Source organism: Serinus canaria, chromosome 4A (genome assembly GCF_022539315.1).
Source record: "Serinus canaria isolate serCan28SL12 chromosome 4A, serCan2020, whole genome shotgun sequence".
Lineage (NCBI taxonomy): Eukaryota > Metazoa > Chordata > Aves > Passeriformes > Fringillidae > Serinus > Serinus canaria.
Window position 1 is genome coordinate 16,356,772 of NC_066318.1, and position 19,257 is coordinate 16,376,028.

The following is a 19,257-nucleotide window of genomic DNA, read 5'->3' on the forward strand; positions in this document are numbered from 1 at the left end:
TGTCTCTGTTTCATCAGGTAGCACATGGGGCAAAAGGAAATCTGTAAATTCCTTCAAAGCCTTGGAATGAAACGTGCCTTGGAATGAAACATTCCTTGGAATGAAACATTCCTTGTGATCCCCAAGTGCCTTCAGCTGGTGTTTGTGGAGCAGAAGCAGCAGCAGAGCTCCAGGCAGAGCCCAGCATGGAGAGCAGAGGCTCTCACTCTTCTCTCCTGGCTCACACAGAGGAGCAGTTGGCCCAGTGAAGCCCAGGGCTGCTGCTGTGCTGCCCTCCCTGCCCTGAGCAGCTGCCCTGTGGCTGTCTCACCTGGATGGTGACAGGACTGTCAATGTCCTTCCTGTAGAAGATCACCTGGGTGTTGAAGACGGGGCTGGTGGTGTCATGCTGCACCGGGGAGCGCCGGCTTTGGTTCTCACACTTGATGAGCACGTAGGGATCTGCTCCTGGAACACAATCAGCAGCACAGCGCTGGGCACACAGAATGGCAGCTGAGAGCTGCCCAGAAACCCAGCAGAGACAATCCCTCCCGGGCCTGGCAGCACCACAGGACATGGCATCAGAGCATATCACAGCCACTGCTTCCTGTCCAGGTGAAAACACAGAATCATGGAAGGGTTTGGGTTGGGAAGGACCTTAAAGCCCATCCAGTGCCACCCCTGCCATGGCAGGGACACCTTCCACTGTCCCAGGTTGCTCCAAGCCCCATCCAGCCTGGCCTTGGGCACTGCCAGGGATCCAGGGGCAGCCACAGCTGCTCTGGGCACACTATGCCAGGGCCTCCCCACCCTCAGGGAACAATTTCTCCCTAATATCCAATCTAACCCTCATATGTGACCCCTGCAATTATTCAACATTCTAGAAATGCTTTATTTTTACACTGAGCATTTTTATTTCTTATTAAAGTTGATAGTCTCTTTCCTTTACAATAAGGAGCAAGATCTGTTTTGGAAACACCGCACACATTCAAATAGAATGGGCCATTCCATTTTCTAATTAACTTTTAATTAAACAAAGGCAGTACCATGTTTTTATTTCAACACAACTCTGTCCATTTCTGTTGTTACTGACAGAATTTTTTTTCCACACCTTGCTACTTCTTAGATAAAGATTTTAAATAAACCCAGGGTATCTGTAAATCAGGCTCATGAGAGTTTCTATCACACTTTTTTTCACCATCTACTTGAAAATACCACCACAGCCAGAAGGCAGCACAATTTTAGCCAACTTTAGCTTTTTAACAAACCATACCAGATTATTTCCCTCAAACTCATCACTCATTTACCAACAGGTAAATGAGTGATGACCAGGTACCAACACGAACAAACCCCATAACAGCTGCATCCAAGGCAGACACAGATTTTTCCATATGTTGCTCTGTGGTTACACCTGGCCAGAGCTGTTTCCCTGTTTCCCTGACAACCCCTCATGGTTCCATGGCAGGGAGCAGGATATTATCTTTTCTGATGGGCAATTGCCTTCTGTGTCACTGAACTGTGAATTCAGCTCTGGGCCATGGGGTGGCACCAGGCTGTGTCACCAGGGCTGGAAAAGCTGCCCTCCTTTGCAAAGCAATTTGGAAAATGGATCTGGATAAAAAGGGGTCTTGCCTGCCACCCCAATGGTGTTAACAGCTTTGTCCAGGGCAAAGAGCAGAGCAACACCCGATCATTAACAGTAATTAAGAGATAAAGAACATAAGGAGGGGTGGGGAAAGGGCACAGAGCTAAAGAGGTGACAGGCACATCTGCTGGATGGATGAGGGAGCAGTTAATGAGTGGACTAGCTAAGCCAAGGGAAAAGGAAAGAAAATAGCTGAAGGAAACATTCAAATTCTCAGCAAGACCTCGAGAATCAGAGGGAGGTGGAAGGGGAACACAAAATGTTCCTGTAGCCACGATGCTCCAAAATGTTCTGACCCTGTGATGGCAGTGCTGGATGGGTCAGTCGTTTTAGGAAAACTGGCTCTAATTCCACAGCAAAAGCAAGCAGTGGGAGAGCACATGGGGGATCAGATGTTCTCAGCTATGGATGGCCCAGTTGTGTGCCTGGTTTATTTACAGGACAAAGAAAAAACACCAAGGTCTGCTAGAGTGGAAAAGCAATGTCCTGGAATTGGCCATGAGCTGGGAATGAAACTGGAGCTGCTGCTCAGGACACAGCTCTGGCAGTGGAAGGAGGGCTGGGTTCAGCTCTGGGGCACACAAATGGCTCCAGCTCTGCCCTGAACCCCATAACAGCTCTCCTACCTCAGTCCTGGCCATGCTGCTGCTTTGGGAAGTTGTACAAAAGAACAGTACAAAGGAAAAGGTTGGAATCTGTAAAAGCCAGAAACACCTGAACAGTAATGGCATTTCTAAGGCCTAAGGAAATCTGTGCTCAGTAGTCTAAGGCTGAATTTTTGGGTTTTTGAGAACTGCTCCAAGGATCTAACACCCACAACCTGCAGCTCTGTACCCAAGCAAAAAGCTTTCTGGAAAACATTCCTGAGGGAACGTGGCCAGCTGCATTCCCACTCCTCTCCACTGCTCTTCCCAGAACCTGGAGAGCTCTGACAGCCTCAGCCACTGGAAAAGGGCATGGCACAAACAGCAGGAACAGTGCTGAGACACAAGCACTGCCCTGGCAACCACAGCAGGCTGTTTTGCCTCTTGCAGGTGAATCTCTGCTTCTCCCTCCTCTGCTCCCAAGGCAGCTCCCACTAAATATTCTCTGCTTCCAGGGCCACCACACACCACAGATCTCAACACTCAGTTATATTCTAAGTGGTGAAAAACAATTCAGTGTGCAAATCCAGCATGGAGTGTCAGCAGGAAGACTTAAATGTGCAAAAGGTGATTTGTTCTCAAAGATAAACTCAGGGAAAAGGCCTGGCAGAGAGCAGTCAGAGCCATTTTTAAAACAGGCTTGGTAATGAGTGACAGAAAATCCTCTAGCACAGAGTTTCCTCATCGTCCTGCAGACCTGCCACTGTGCCTGGCTCACAGACAGCTGGATCCACTTCAGAGCATGCTGACTTGGAGAGAGGTACTTCCACAAGGAGCATCCAGGACTGAGTCTGGATTCATCCACTATTCCTGACAACAGCAAACCATCCGTTATTTTGTCCAGACAGAGCAAAGGATCAAAGACAGCACCAAGGAGAAGCTTTCCAATAAACATTTAAAATAAAAATAAATAAATTTCCTCTGGCCCGGAACAGGGCTCTAATAACAACCAGCATTGAGCTGTAAAAAATGAAGACTATCAGAGAGCAGGAGTAGAAAATGAAAAAGCAAATGACAACTGGGCAAGTTTCCTAATTAACTCAACATCAGGTGTCATTTAGGTGCCCTTCAGGACACTTCCTCTGACAGACACACAGTCATGTACAAAGCATTTAACCCCTGTTCTACTTTACCCAGCTGAAAATGATTGTTTGAAAACCAAAAAGTCCTCCCTGAAGTGCTCCAATGAGGTAAATGTAACACACTGCAGGAGTCTGTGCCATTCAGCTGCCCCCGGATATCTTCCATTTAGGAAATACACAACCCTGTCAGAAAAACCTTACTAATCCCCACAATTAGCTCCTCAGGAGGGTCTGGCTACTCCTGCCCATCCTGACCAGTTATGGACCTGCCCAAACTTGCTGTTATCCCCATATTCATCTGATCTCTCCACTGGAGCAGGTTTTACAGCAAGATGGAAAAACAAATCCCATAAATCCTCTGTTTGGAAAATATCAACCCAAATCATCTTTAGAGGACTGAAAAGCCAATTCCACTCCAGACTCTCTTTCCACTTACCTCCTGATCTGTCTTGTTTCTGCAAACCCTCTGCAGAGTGGACTTTGATTTGGGTCACTCTGCGTGGGTAGCCACAAAGAAGACTCCAACATGTCATTTTAGGCCTATCAGCCTTCAGCTCCCTGAAAAATCATGGAAAAAGCAACCTAAGCAAAGAATGTCAAGCAAACAATCAATGCTTGTGGAAATCTGGCAGTTTTAGAACATGAGATTTGTAGTTTTTCCTCATCTGCCGTTTTTGAATTCTGTGGTGCAGAAATGACAGATGTAAGAAATAAAAATAGAGCAAAGCAAAGTAAAACAAATTTGTGTTATCTTTTGCGTGGAAGCAGATGTGGTGAAAAAACTCCCCAATTTTAAATAGTGGAAAATACTATTAAATCAAGAAATAAATGCAGTGGGCCTGATTCATGAAGCACTGGTTCTACTCCTGCAGCAGCCACTGCTTTCAGAGGAGATGGCCACAGAAAGAACAAGTATCAGCTGTAGCCACAAGCACCAGCTCTCGGTGTCCTGACCTAGAACTGGGGGCCACTACAGAACTGAACTAAAAAAGCCAAAAGACTCAAGGTGAATCATCCAAGATGTCCCTAACTAAACATTTCCTGAACATGTATGATAAAAACGAGAGCAGGCTCCTGGTGCTAAAGTGATTTCAGCATTTATTACAATAAAAAGAAAGGCCTAAAGCCAGGGGGCCCGCGGGCTGAGCAGGAGCGTTCCCGTTGAGGATGGGGCAGCGCCGGCGCTGGGGCTGCTCAGCAGCGATGGCCCCGATGGCCCCGATGGAGCAGCACGGATTCAGTGGGTCAGAAGCCCCTTTCTATCCTGTTTTCTGTCCCTTTGGATTGGTTTCTTTTTGGATCCTTCATTTGCATGAAAGTTTAAGGCCTCGATTGGCCATTACAGTTCTGTGCAGGCTGGCTCGTGGTGCACTTTACTGAGGTGTGTTGTGGTACCTTGAGTACTGCATTTCTTATAACTACCCTTTTAACCCCTTTCACAATATAACAACCAAACTAACAGTACGTGCTTAACCATCCATCAACTATTTTACAACAGTTTCTAAGCTCTTTTTAACAATGTACAAACCTGGATATTCTCAGAGGTGCTCCTGTGGTCTCCAGGACCCAGTTCTGGAGCCACATGAGTTGGAAGACAACCTGGCAACCCCTCCCATGGAGCTGCAGCCTGTAGGCAAAGGAGGATCTCCTGCAGCTGTGAGTGGCACCCACCTGAGTTTTGAGGGCACATCTGTGTAGAGCCTGAGGATGAATTTTGTGGGGACACCTGGGATGTAGGTGGTTGGGACCAGGACGTAGCGGCCTTGCTGCAGGGTCCTCCTCAGGAACACGCTGCGTGTGTTGGAGTAGGGAGATGTGGCCACTCTCTCCTGCACCGTGAGCTTGTGCAGCCTGTACCTCCTGTTGTCCTCCACCTGCAGCAGGAGAGGGGTTAGGGACAGCAGGGCTGAGGGCAGGGCTCTCCCTGAGCACCACACAGCTTTTCACCCAACAAGGCAAATCGTTTGGCAAGTGTTTTCTCATCCAGTTAAGCTGTGGCAGGTAAAAGTTTGGGGCTGGCAAAGACAGGAGCCCAGTGAAAGAGATGATGTGATGCTGCTGCAGAGCTTGGAAGACTTCCAGAGATGGACACACAGCCCAAGGACTGCAGAGAAGGCTGAGATCCCGTGGAAGGGGTTTTACAGAGACTTCTGTGAGCCGGAGAGAAGTTTGGTAAGAGGATCCATGTTTGATAAGAGGATCCATGTTTGATAAGAGGATCCATGTTTGAGAAGAGGATCCATGTTTGATAAGAGGATCCATGTTTATCCCTGAAAGAATTTTCTACCAAGGTTATTCATGCAGAAACCAAGAAAGAAAGAAGGAGAAATAAGAGAAACCTGCAACTGCCTATTCCAATGAGCACTTTGTGTGTCTCTGGTGACCAATGAGTAAAGTGTAAACTGATGAGTTTTGTTAGAATGTATAACAAGCATCCATGCTATTAAAAAACCAGTTTGAAGCCGTCTGAAAATGGAGTGGTGCTTTGTATGGTGACCATCTCAAGTATGACAAGATCCCTCTGCCTCCCTTCTCTACCCTTTCACAGCAGGCTCCCAGTCCAGATGCACACAGCTGGATTTCCCTTGCCCTTTCCTGAATACAAAGCCACAGAATAACCATGCATGTTTTGTTCTAAGCCTTGAAGTTGTGCTTAACTCTTAACATCCTCTCCAGGGGACTGGTATTGCCAGAGCCCAGTTTAAATCCACACCTCTCTTGGAGCAAAGGCAGCCCTTCATTCTTTTCTGGCAGCTCTCTTCCCAAGGCCTTTAGTCATGCTAATGAGCCTGGTGTGCTAGAATATATCTAAAATAGAAAAATTATTGATTAGAAATAAAAATAGAGCACTGAAGCTTTCAGGAAGGCGTGGTTTTCTTTTTCAAGCCTTTCCAAATTACAGGCATGAACAAGGGAAATTATTATGCTTTCTGCAACAACACTTTTCAATATATGTGGTTAACAGGTGATTGGCAAATGAGTAGGTGTGATGCAGATGTCAGCAGATCTAACCAACTGTTAAAATTGATTTTTTTAGATTAGGGCCATAGATTTAATGTAGTTCCAGGAGCTGTAGCAACAGATGACAGGATTGCCCCAATCCTCAGTGAAAGAGTAGAAAAATTGCTCTTTCTTTGCTTCCCTCCTCTGAGTTTGAGTGTTTTCATTTTACTCAATTTGCCTTGAGAGTGCAATTAAATTACCTTTTGGGATCCCTGTGGTTTCTTTTCCCATATATTCATTTCCTGCTCACCAGTCCAGCTTTTGAAAAGACTTTTTTTCTAATGGCAAAAGAAAAACTGCAGACTTTTCAACCTCATTCTCCTGGCTGTATTTGCTGGTGAAATGGAGGCAGAAGAAGGAGAAAAACCCCTCCATGTTTTAAGTATTAATATCATTTTGCCTTTCTCTAGAAAGTTTTGGGGTAGGAAAACCACTTAAAATTCTGTTGCAAGGCGCAAAAATTATTTATCTCAAATAAATGAAATTTATTCAAACAGAGTTTGAGCTGAGCTAAATTCAGTTGAGTTCCCATGGCCTGAGTGCAGTGCCCACCCAAAGGTGGAGCACAGAGCCAGACCCCAGGATTATCCTGGTATATTATCTGAAAGATCCATTTCAGAGTAGCAGCTACCAGAGTGAGTGCCCAGACTCCAGAGACAGTAACAGAAGTTGTGTGTATGAATTTGCACGGGCTGGGAGAGAGAAGGGCAGGAAGCTGGGAAAGGGAGTAGGAATGGATGAACAGCTCACTGATTATCTAGATCTATCTAGAGATGATCTCTAGCTGCCAAAGATCTCACTGTCAGGGTGAAGCAGGACAGAGCAGACTGACCACGCTCTGCACCCGGGGCACAGCTGGCTGCCTACCTTGAGGATTTCAAAGCCAATTGTGATGTTGTCTCCTTTCCCTTCTTTCTTGTACTTGCGGCGATCCTCCTGCTGTAAGGACACCAGCACTTTGTCCTGGGCCTTCTTCACATCAAAGAGGTACTGGGAGGAGAGAGGAGAGAGAAGAGCTGCTGGAATTTCACCCTCAGGAGGCTGAGGGTAAAGCCATCACCAAGGAAATATGTTGTCTTAGGTTGGAAATGGGGGTGTGTGTTCTATCCCCACCTGTCAGAGCTGGGGCAGCTCTCTGCTGTTCCTGGGGCAGTTTTTTCTTTATCTCTCCCACAGCCCATCCTCCCTGCAGGAGATCTCTGCTGTCCATGGTCACTGAGTGTCCCTGCAGGGCTGATCCAATTCCACCATCCCATGGGAGATGCTCTGCCCAGGGGAGGAGCCAAGCATTCCTACCTGGATCCAATCTGCCCTGGGAACAGCCCAGCAGCCTCTGCCCACTGCATTCCCAGAGGAGCAGCTTTCTGCTGCCCTGCATTCCCAGAGGGAGAGCAGGCCCATCTCCAGCAGCCCTGGAGCTGCAGAGGAAAACTCCCCCCTTGTGCAGGATCCCTGCTCCAGCAGAGCCACAGCTGGCACTGCAGGAGGGCTGAGCCCCCCTGGGATGGGACTGTGCCACCACCCTGAGCCCCCTGGGATGGGACTGTGCCACCACCCTGAGCCCCCTCTGGGATGGGACTGTGCCACCACCCTGAGCACCCCTGGGATGGGACTGTGCCACCACCCTGAGCCCCCCTGGGATGGGACTGTGCCACCACCCTGAGCCCCCTGGGATGGGACTGTGCCACCACCCTGAGCCCCCTGGGATGGGACTGTGCCACCACCCTGAGCCCCCCTGGGATGGGACTGTGCCACCACCCTGACACACAGGGGGCAGGGACTGCTCCTACTCTGGCAGTGGGTTGGTTTATATTCCTACATTGTTTATTTCTTTTTTTTTTTTCTTTTCTTCCCTAATAAAGAACTGCTATTCCTGCTTCCATATCTTTGCCTGAGAGCCCCTTAATTTCAAAATTATAATAATTTGCAGGGAGGGGGTTTATATTTTTTCTGTTTCAGGGGGGCTCCTGCCTTCCTTAGCAGACACCTGGCTTTTCAAACCCAGACATATGTACATACAAAGAAGACAAATGGAAATACATTTGGGGGAGGAAGGAGGGTGCTCCATGGAACAGATGTTCCCAGCATTTCACAGCTGGAAAGTGAATGCTAATAATAAGGATCTTAAAATCAAAAGTATCAGGTAAATAAAAGGTATGGATGAAAATGGTAATCTTAGTGATAGGATGTGGGGAATGGCCTTAAGGTGAAGCAAGGTAGGTTTAGACTGGATGGTAGGAAAAAATTCTCCCCTGGGAGGGTGGGCAGGCCCTGGCACAGGGTGCCCAGAGCAGCTGTGGCTGCCCCTGGATCCCTGGCAATGCCCAAGGCCAGGATGGATGGGGCTGGGAGCACCTGGGACAGTGGGAGGTGTCCCTGCCATGGCAGGGGGTGGATTGAGGATTGAGATGAGCTTTCAGGTCCCTGCCAACCCAAACCATTCCATGACTTTCTGATTCCATGAAGTCACATAAAAGACAGCTACAAAGTAACTGGAGTTAGCAGGAGGACAACTCACTTGGAAACAAAAGACAAAAGATTAAGTTTTATTTAGCTATAAATCAGGAATGAGATTTAAAAAATAAACCAAGAGACTCCACATGGGGTGTTAGATAGTTTTTGATTCTCCTTTTAACTAAACAGTGCCTTTAAATTTCAAACATTTTTATATAGGGCCTGCAAATGAAGGAATATTTAAAATCTTATTTAAAAGATTTGTTCTGCATCCACAGTTCCTATTTAACGTGAGAATGACAGGAATGCTAATTTTGGACTTCTCAGTTTTCCTGAATACCCAGTAACAAACAGCTAAGAAAGACTTCTGCACCTCTAACATAGAAATAATTCATCCAAACTGTTTACAGTAAACTCAAGTCAACTTGGGTTTAAGACAAATCAAAGGAATTTATCTCAAGTTTAAGCAGCAGTTCCCACTTTACTCAATCCTACTTGAACATTAGCATTACTAAAAATCACTACCAGACCAGTTCATAAGTATGAACAAAAGAAGGTCAGACAGGTGTTTCTTTATATGATAAGGAATTTAATTAATTTGTTCATTTAAATTTTCCATTGTGCATGCAGAGAGCAAACCTGAGTTGTCAGGACCACAGGAGGGAAGAGGAAATTATTTACCCCAAGTTTGGACAGATGCTGTACTCTCCTATCCTCAAAGACATTTAAATGTGAAGAAAATAAATAGAAACATAAACCTGCAGCAGTGCACAGCTGGGTACCATGTGCACCACGTGCTCTGATTTAAACAGAAATTCCCTGGCAGTGTGAAGAGGAATATCATCTTTGGTCCAACTCCCCCCTCCCTTTTCCTTTGACTGCTGCTAAAAAAGAAGTTACTGAGCTTTGCTCTGAGGTAGATATTGAGATTGTCTTGGCTACAGAACCATCCACATCCCCCTGCCTTGGAGCTCTGCTGAGCAAGGCCCCATCCCAAGCTCTGACTTGTTTTATTTCACTTGCTGCAGCACAGAAAGCACAGGGCCCTGGGAGAGTCCCAGGGGCGGTAAGAGAACCTAAAAGGTGAGATATAAAAGGCAGCAGTGCCCAGTAAAGCACACTGAAATCCTTGTCCCTGCTGTCCCCAGGCAGCCCAGGGGGTTCCAAGGGCATGGAGGGGTGGAAGGGCAGCAAGTGGAACCAGCAAAGTTCTCCTGGTCTGGTGACAGCCCTGCAACTGTCACCTTCTTCTGATGGCACCTCTGCTGTCCCAGTGGGTAATGGTCTAGAAGTCAGCAGGTGACTGTAGAATACATAAATACTTGAAATTGCCTTATGAAATGGATTGGAAGTGGCACAATCCCTCTCTGCCCAGATAAACCTCACAGGAGGCCTCAGTGCCAGGAGAACAGAGAGATTGTCTCTAGATTATGGTGGGCTGTGCCACAGTAACCTGCAATGGCCCTAAGATTACAGAAATGTGTTCCAGCACTGCTGCTGAGAGCCTTTTCATCACCTGGCCCAGAGATAACTCTGGAATACAGAGGCCTTCCAGTGCATCAGGCAGTGCACTCAGCTGGAGATGAGTATTTTGTTCTCTGAGACAGCTCAACACTTACAAATGAGACCAGACAAGCTCTTGGAGCACATCCAGAATCTCACAGGGCAATACCTGAATTACATCACCCCCTGGAGATGAGGCACTGACAGAAGGCAGAGCAGTGAGGAACTGCAGGATGAGCTGAGAACCTGAGATCTGATGTGAGCAGCAGAGGCTGCCCTGCTGCAGCATCCTGCTCTGAAAACACAAGCTGCAGGCAGAAACCTCCCCTGCAAGTGCACAGAAGCAGATGCAAAAACATCTTTAATTAATCTGGACACAAAGATCCATTTTCAAAGTAGTAACTACCAGAGCAAGTGGCCAGACCCCACAGAGAGTTACAGAAGTTGTATGTCTGAATTTGCACTTGCTGGGAGAGAGCAGGGCAGGAAGGTGGGAAAGGGAGCAGGAATGGATGAACAGATCAACTGAATAGCTTGAAAGGACCAGGTAGGATGAGACAAGGAAAATTCTATAATGCTGATGAGAGGGTGAGCTTGGGGAAGAGATCAGGTACTTCCAGAATCTGACAGTAATGCCAAGGGATACTAACTAAATGCAGTGGATCAAATCCCTGAGCTGTTTAAGGGAGTTAAGTGGGTTCTGTCATTAGAAAATCAGACTTGCTGCCTTTCTATGACTGGGAAAATGAAAGAAGTCCAGGGAGGATGTCAGTAATTCTGTTGTGTGTGTGACTCAGCAGCCCCAAGCGTGATCAGTCCTAAATAAATATCCAAACCCTTCTGAGAAATTGCACCAAAATCATGAAACGTGGAGTACACAGCACACCCCCAGGGCAATGAGATTTTTGTCTAGTAGTCACTGCCAACTCCTAAACAGGGTGGATACTTCAGGAGCCCCAGCTAAAGGGGGTACACTTCAATACCTCACAAAACTTCTCACCTGGGGGTTCTGCAGGAAGGTCTCTGTTATCAAATACCCCCCAAAACACAGGGGTTCCCACCTGGGGGTTCTGCAGGAAGGTCTCTCTGTTATCAAATACCCCCCAAAACACAGGGGTTCCCACCTGGGGGTTCTGCAGGAAGGTCTCTCTGTTATCAAATACCCCCCAAAACACAGGGGTTCCCACCTGGGGGTTCTGCAGGAAGGTCTCTCTGTTATCAAAGCAGCCCCCAGATCGGTTCAGCAGGGGCTCTGGATGCTTTGCCCAAGCCCCATAAATCATTTCCTTCTCCCAGGTCTTGTGGAGGCTGAAGCAGGAGGTGTTCACAGTCCTGCAGATGTCCACATCTGTGAAATTCTTACACCAGTCCTCAAACGTCATCCTGCTCCAGGGAACACCAGGAAAGTAATGGTTTGTTTAAAAATAAACAGTGATATTCACGCAAAGAACCAAAACAAAACACAAAATCTTCCAGTAATTTGGAGAGGAGGCATTGCTCAGCTGTCCAGGGGACAAACTGAACCGCTGGAAAGCTTTCCATGTGGAAATGCCATGAAACCACAACCACAGAGTTTTAATTCAGAGCAGCATCACTCAGTGTTTGGTCAGATCAGGATCTGTCCTGTTGCATCTGTCCTAAGCCTAAGGGACTGCTTGAACCTCCCAGGCTGGATTTGATAACACATTTTACAAAGGCCAAAGAGATCACCTGCAATTAAAGCAGGATCCACTCATTATTACAATCCTTATTGTCACATCTGTCCCTGAGCACCACTCCAACCTCTGCCCTCTGGACAGAGCTTTTCTTTAACCCCTTCTCACCTGTGCCTGCTGAAGGAAGGGGCTGGACTGCAGAGCAACTCCAGACCAGCTTGGCTCTTTGAATTACCATCATGGCCTGCCTTCTTCATGGCCCAGAGCCAAACCCTGCAGCTGCCAGTCCTGACAAAGCCAACAGAATGATTTCCACTGTGAGCCCTGCCAGCTCACTTGATGCAACATTGATCATCTCCTGGAGGACCTGCTGGGCTAAGGATCTCAGCTTTAAGCAAGGTCAAAATTAACAGAGCTCTAGACATTGGAAAGAGAATGAACACTTGGAAAACACCAACAAATATCAAAATTCACTGGATGCAACTCTATTTTTAGATGCCTCAGCCATGGCTGAACTACAGACAGGGTGTGAAATGCACATGGTACTTACTCAGATATTTTTGCCCATTTCAAAATTTAACTGGTCTAAACAGTGTTCAACATTGGGCATTGTGTCATGTAAACCAGCACATGTTCTCCTGGTTTCTGAGAGATTATCCTAAATATAGGCAATAGATTCTGAGAGCTACTAATTTTTTTCTACTAGTTTTAAATCCATTTTTATTATTCTTCCCTGTCATCCCTTGGGAGTTTGAAAGAAACAGACCTTGGGATAACTTTACCCATCTGTTTTTGAAGCTGTTAAATGGCAGATTAATGACAGTTACTCAGTGTAGCCAGTGCCTCCAAACCCTTCCCATCACTCCCACTCACCAGAACTCTCCATCATTCCCAACAGTGAGCCCCAAACTCTTGCGCTCAGAATCGCTGACTTTCTTCCACTCTTCAGAACTAAAAGGAAATAATTAAAAATAAAAAAAAAGAGAAAAAATATCAGAACAATAAAGATGATTCATAACTTAAAATAAAAACTCTCAATTGGAAAAAAAATTGAAGCAAAGAAATCTCTCCTGGTCTGTGGTTTTAAAAGAATATCAGAGTACTGAAAGGGGAGATGATGTTGATGAAAGTGTGAGGCTTTCAGGAGAAGTTTTAAAACATTAATTGATTTGAAAGCTACTAAAAAAGAAAGATTAATAGGAAATAGGCTCAACTAGAGCAGACCTTTATTGATTTCCTTTGTCACACCCTCCATTAGGACTCTTAAACACTTAAACAGCTGGTTTCCAAGGTCACAGGAGATTGACTCCATTCCCTGAAGGCCCCTCAAATGAAACCTGGTTTTCCTCCTCGGGAGCTTATTGAACGCCTCACTTAGACCAGAGTATTCTCTTTGTCTTTTAATCACCTTAATGAAACAGGCCTGAGGTCTGAGATTTCCCTGGGGGCCTTTGAGCAGAAACTGCTGGAGCCTGAGCACAGTGTCCAGCCTGCAGAGGGATATTCCAGTGCACAGACCCTTCAGGCACACAGCCCCTGCAGGGGAGCACAGACCCTAAACTCCAGCAGCCTCCTGCTGAAACCCAAACCAGACCCTGGTCCTGCTGGGTTACCCCAGACAAACAGAGCCACAACTCCCCCCTGCCCCTCCAAAAGCACCCCGAGGCTAAAGCTGAAGGAGGTTGGAAGGAGGGAAGGGAGGATGCTCACCCTAACAGCCATTTTCTTGACCTGTTTGGAAATTGTCAATTTAATTCTGCTAGAGCAAAAGCCATGGGCCACCATCAGAGTCCTCAGTGCTGGCATGAGTGGCAGCTGTGCCAGGCTACTGGAGAACCCTGAGGGCTTCAGTTAAACAAGACACAGCAGCTCTTTTGTGCATTCTCTGCATTTCACCCAGACCAATCTCTCTGAAAGCAGTAGATTTTTGCTAGCTAAAGCATGGATTATAAGAAATTAATATACTGCTGATAAGAACAGTGCAATATTAAATACTAAATGCTATCTGGTGAGCCCAGTGCTGAACTGTCACATATTTTTCATGTATAAATCACCCATGATGGGAGACATCCCCTCCAGCATCCATTTCTCTGTGGAGGTACCTGTTAAGCCCATGGCCCACAAGACAATTCATTAGAAAGCTAATTAGAAAGAAATCACAAATATGGCACAAATATAAAATATAAAGAAATCACAAATACGGCACTTTTACAGCATTTTCCACCAGTCACTAAAATTATCCACCAGACTTTTACCATCCCAGCAGCTGGAAATGCCAGGTGAGAAACTGAGTCACAGACACACTCGGTGGTGAAGCTGAGAACGAGCCTCAGCTTCAGGCTGAGGCTGATAATAGCTCAGTTGAGGCTGAGCTATTTTTCTTCCCATCTTCCAGTGGGCCAGAAGAATGATGTAAGCAGTAAATAAGGTCCAGGGAGCCATAGACTCCTCCATGCTCATTTTCTCAGAGGAAATTGGGCAGAGACACACAGAGGTCCAGCCATCTCTGAGTAGGGGTGCTCCCCACCAGTGTTTACCCACAAATTGCAGTGCCCAGCACAGCTTCACCCTTTGACACCGGGTCTGCAGCTCTTACCTGTCACTCCAAGCACCGTGCCATTCTTTTTTGCCCCAGGGATTCCTCAGCCTGATCATGAACAGCTTTTCTGCCTTGAAGGAGAACACCAGGCTCTCCCCGAGGCGCAGCTTCCTGATGGCAGTCACGGAGTAGGCATGGCCCACGATCAGCCCCGTCCCTGTCTCTGCTTCACTGGGCCGCCCTGGGGACTCCTGGGGCACGAAAAATGACATTTAAACAAAAAGAATTCACATCTCTGAGGAACCTGATGTGGCAGCAGCTCTCTGGCCACAGAGAGACAACTTTCCCAGGAATCGTTTTGGGAAAGTCTGGGAGAAGATCAGAGAAAAGAATGAGAAACAATTCTTATCTTCACTTGCTGCACCTATAGTTGTGCCCATGTGGAATGTCATGGAGATTTGTTTACCAAAGGGTGGTTTCCTAATTAGCCAATGGTGATGGTCCAGCTAATAGGGTATAAAAAGTATGGGTTTCTTAATAAAGAAATTATCAGCCTTCTGAAATACATGGAGTCTGTGTCAATTATTACCTGGCTGGGGCCCCATTGTGCTGACAACCTGACAGCTCCACATTCAAGGGGAAGGACAAGAAAGATTTGTTTTTCATTCTCTTCCTGAGTGATTTTACTGTGCATAATATTAACAGCACTGGGAATCAGAACTAGGGGCTCACTAGTGTGCTGTTGTTAGCACCAGACAATTCCAGTGCCAGACAATCCCAGGGCACAGGGCAATCCTGCCTGCTGCAGCCAGTCTGTCTCCTCCTGGCCTCAGAGTTAGGGACAAGACTGATGGAAAATCAGCCCTCCCAAAATCTTGGCATCTCTACCAAATGGCTCTTCTGGACACTGCTGGCTGTGCCCAGACTGTCTGGGGTGTCCTCACCTGGGCACTCATGAATTTAGCTGCTGGTCCAATGCTTGTTCTTGTGTTGGAATTAATATGATACCCAGGAAGAACTGCTGGCAGTGGGTAAAAATGGGAGAGCACAGGCACAAGTCAAAAAGCTTCCAAGGCATTTGTGAGGCCTGTCCTGTACCTCACCCACTCCTGGCAGGGCTCTCTTAGGTGGCAAAGGGAGGATCTGTAGGGTGCTTTGGGAACTGGGTCTGCTCATCATAAACTCCACATAAGAATCCCAGTTTCCAGCAGTGATCAGGCTGTCTCTAAACTGTCCCTAAACTGTCCTGTTTGATCACCTAGGCCTGATCAAATGCTGATCTAAGAATTCATAAATGTAGTCAAGCTCTGAAAAAGAGCACAATTTCATTCAGTGCATCCAAATCTCCTGATTTAAACCCAGAAAAGCAGCACCATGCAAAGATGTTGGAGGTGTTTTGATGGTCCTGGATCCAGATTCTCCTCACCCTCACTGAATCCAGCCAAGCCATCCTTGAGTCTCTCTCCTCTATCACCCACAGAGCCTGGAAACACTCATTCCCTTGGACATCAAGGAAGGAAGATTTGACTCAGTGCAGATCCTTGTGTGTAACCTTGTAATTACCTAATTAATGCTCAATCAAGCCTTGGCTGGGGTGGAGAGAGCAAGAGGTGTGGTCTCTTGGTGTTACTAATGCAAATATTTAAATATAAATATGTTTTCATCATTGGACATTAATATATTAGTATAAATATATGAATATTTAAATATAAATAAGGACTTACCACAAGTATTAAATGCACATAGTATTTCCTCAGATATTTTTACCCATTTCAAAATTTAACTGGTCTAAACAGACAGGGTCTTTGTCCTAAGGCAAATGTTGCACTGATACAACAGTGCTCAGCCCCAAAGGTAAGAAATCACATTAAAAAAAAAAAGGGGGGTGGGGGGAGAGGAGAAATTCCTGTCAAATTGGAACTGACAGATGGGCTGGCAACTGTGAGAGTGTCACCACGGCCTCTGTGCCTCTCATGACAGCAGCTCCCAGAGAATCAGCTCAAGTGTTCCCCCTGCCTGGCTGACATCCCCCTGGCTCTGGGCTCCCTCCAGTGTAGCATTTTCACTGGCATTTTTCACAACTAAAAGCAAACAAAGAGTCCCTGACAGCACGGGAGTCTGTAACTTCTCCTGCTGCCTTTATCACCCCCAGGCTTTTCTCACTGCTGGCCTTTCCCACCTCATCCTGCAGATACTTATTTATTTCTTTATGCAAATAAGATATTGAAGCATCTCCTGTCTGTTCAGATTTCCAAATGGGATGCTCAGGGCCATTCTGTAATCCAAGGCAAGTGATGACATGTTTGTAAGGCAGCAATGAAGCCACTCGAGTATTCAGTATTCTACACCTAGCAAGCTCCACTGGGTGCATATTACATCAAAAAGTGACAAATGCAGGCAAACTTAGGAATGGCCTCTCTGTAATCAATGTTTAGAAGCATTTGTGTTTATTTTGGAAGGCAGAAACATGATGCCAGGAATCAGTGGAAGCATTACAACTGTCTAATTAATTGCTTTTTAAAATACAGCTCCCTGTATCTTGGTCAATCACCTCAGCAAATTCTTGTTAAGAAACAGAACTGCTCCAGCATTTGGGAGCAACCCATCATTCTGGAAACAATATTTGCAGTAACAATTCACACCAGGCAGTCTGCTCGGAGCAAATCAGATGGAATTCTTGCAGATAAAAATTCAGGCCTTGTGAAAAAAAAAAAGGTAAAACAAACCCCAAAGACCTTGAAGCTTTTGTTTCTGAGCTGTTTCCTGATGTTGCTGCAAGGGACAGTCCCTGTTCTATCTCAGGGTAAAGTTTGTGTCCCAGAAGGTACCAGGTGTATCAAATTCAGGGTGTCCCCAACGTGAGGAATGATTGGCATCTGACTCCACTGATTCAGAATGCTGAACAATTGCTTTATTAAAACTATAATATATTACATTAATACTATATTAAAACTATACTAAAGAGATACTATACTATATTAGAGAGATACTAAAGAAAAACCCATGACTGTCTGAGACAGCCAGGACACAGCTTTGAGCCAGTTGGCCAAGGAATCAAAAGAATCCTCAGCAGAATCCAACTGACAAATCCCTTCAGGTAAACAATCTTCCTAGCACATCCCACAACAGGAGCACAGAACAGAGATAAGAATTGTTTTCTCTTCCCCTCTCCGTGCTTCTCACTGCCTTCCCAGGAAAAATCCTGTGTGGATTTGGGAAAGCTTGTGCCTACTGCTTTCTGTGAAGAGAGCTGAGGCCACCCCAGGTGTTCCTCTTTGGTGCCAGCCCCTGATGCAGGACCGTGCATGGCCAGGGCCAGATCAACAAGCAACATTCTCAGGAACCCCCAAAACCTGCTGATTTTCTGCTGTTCTTGACAATTCCACAACTCTCTTCATACTCACAAGAATTTCTGAATGAATCACCTTTGTTCACAGAGAGGGAAATTAAAGCAAAATGTTTAAGTGATTTAACTAAGATCAGCTAAACCCTAAACTGAAGCAGGGGCTGTGGGAGGAGGATGCTGAAGTGCACTTAGATGCCAACCCTGCAGGTTCTAGAAAATAATCCCTTTTCTGTGGGCTGCTGAAATAATGGTTCACCATAAAATATTTTAAAAAATCATTTAAAAGCAATCTTTTAGGAAATATTCAGGTGCCATTGCAGTTTGTTAGCCCTTCAGAGATGATAACAGCTGTGGACAAGGTGAGGGTTTCATATGGCAGATTTAGCTGTCAATGGTTTGCCTCCTGTGGCCAGGGGCTGGGCCATAGGTGCTTTGTGAAGCACAGAGCATCCTTTGGGAGCTGGTATTCATCCATCTTCCAGCACAGGACTGCAGAGGGGAAAATCATCCTCAGAAACCATCCCCTCCCTGCTGACTAAGGGAACTTCAGGGCCGTGGGCTCCTAATGTGGGCACTGAGATACCTGAGCCCCACATGAGCCAGCACAGGCAAGCTCTGCAGGTTAATGCCAGTGGGGAGATTATTCAATATATTCAATATATTCAATATCAAATAGCATTACCTGAATAACCAGGTGAGCTCAGCCTTTCAGCTCAGCTCCACTGTTACCCTGGCTGCACTGGCACAACCAAAGTCAAGAAGCCTCAGCAGCTCTGTGCCACAACTGTCTTCTCTAAAGAGATTCTCTAAGAAATAAAGTAGTTGAATGCTGCTATCTGCTGTGTAAATGAGGGTGGATTTACCTCAGGTCAATTCACAGCTCTGACCATTCAGAAAAAAGAATTTCAGACACACAGTGAAGTGGCAGCACAAGGAGTTGTGATTGTATTTAGTGCCTTCTGGAGCTGGAAGCACTTGCTAGATGTCTCCACAGAAAGCTTTTCCAAACATGCAAAGGAAGGACATGCTCAATATCCTAACAGTGGTATTTCTTCCAGAATATTTTCATTAAAATCCAGCTCTCTGTACTCACCGAAATGGAGCAGCTGATGAACCCTCCTCTTTTATGCACTTTCATCAAGTCTTCAAACAGCTTCATCTGCTCAGAAATAACCTCACCATATTTGCCCTCTTCCAAGTTGATGGATTCTGCCACTGCTCCAGTGAAATCCACCAGGGCTTCTGCAGCACAGCCTCCATCCAGGGCTTGGTAGGATCCAGCCAGCCTGGGGGCAACACAGAACATTCTCAGTTTACAGGGGGCTGGAACACGTGCTCTAATTTGGGTTGAATGTAGGGAGCATGTTTGTGTCTCACCAAGGAAAAAACAGAATGGAACAAAAAAGG

General features: G+C 46.2%; 1 protein-coding gene across 6 annotated transcripts in view; it reads right to left on the reverse strand.

Moving 5' to 3' along the window:
• CAPN6 (calpain 6) overlaps window positions 1-19,257 on the reverse strand; it is a 58,631-nt gene that overhangs the window by 9,550 nt on the left and 29,824 nt on the right. For 5 of the 6 annotated variants that reach the window (XR_007777608.1, XR_003944939.2, XR_007777609.1 and 2 more), the window contains 9 exons: window positions 18,944-19,136; window positions 14,562-14,755; window positions 12,839-12,916; window positions 12,134-12,253; window positions 11,498-11,693; window positions 7,221-7,343; window positions 5,022-5,224; window positions 3,787-3,908; window positions 311-447 (listed from right to left, as the gene is read on the reverse strand). Coding sequence is in view for 3 of the 6 variants with exons in the window: in XM_030228909.2 (XP_030084769.2) it covers window positions 311-447; window positions 3,787-3,908; window positions 5,022-5,224; window positions 7,221-7,343; window positions 11,498-11,693; window positions 12,134-12,253; window positions 12,839-12,916; window positions 14,562-14,755; window positions 18,944-19,136 (1,366 nt within the window). In the remaining 3 variants the exon portion in view is untranslated. The remainder of the gene's footprint in view (window positions 1-310; window positions 448-3,786; window positions 3,909-5,021; window positions 5,225-7,220; window positions 7,344-11,497; window positions 11,694-12,133; window positions 12,254-12,838; window positions 12,917-14,561; window positions 14,756-18,943; window positions 19,137-19,257) is intronic. The other variant, XM_009090307.4, reaches the window with a different exon arrangement.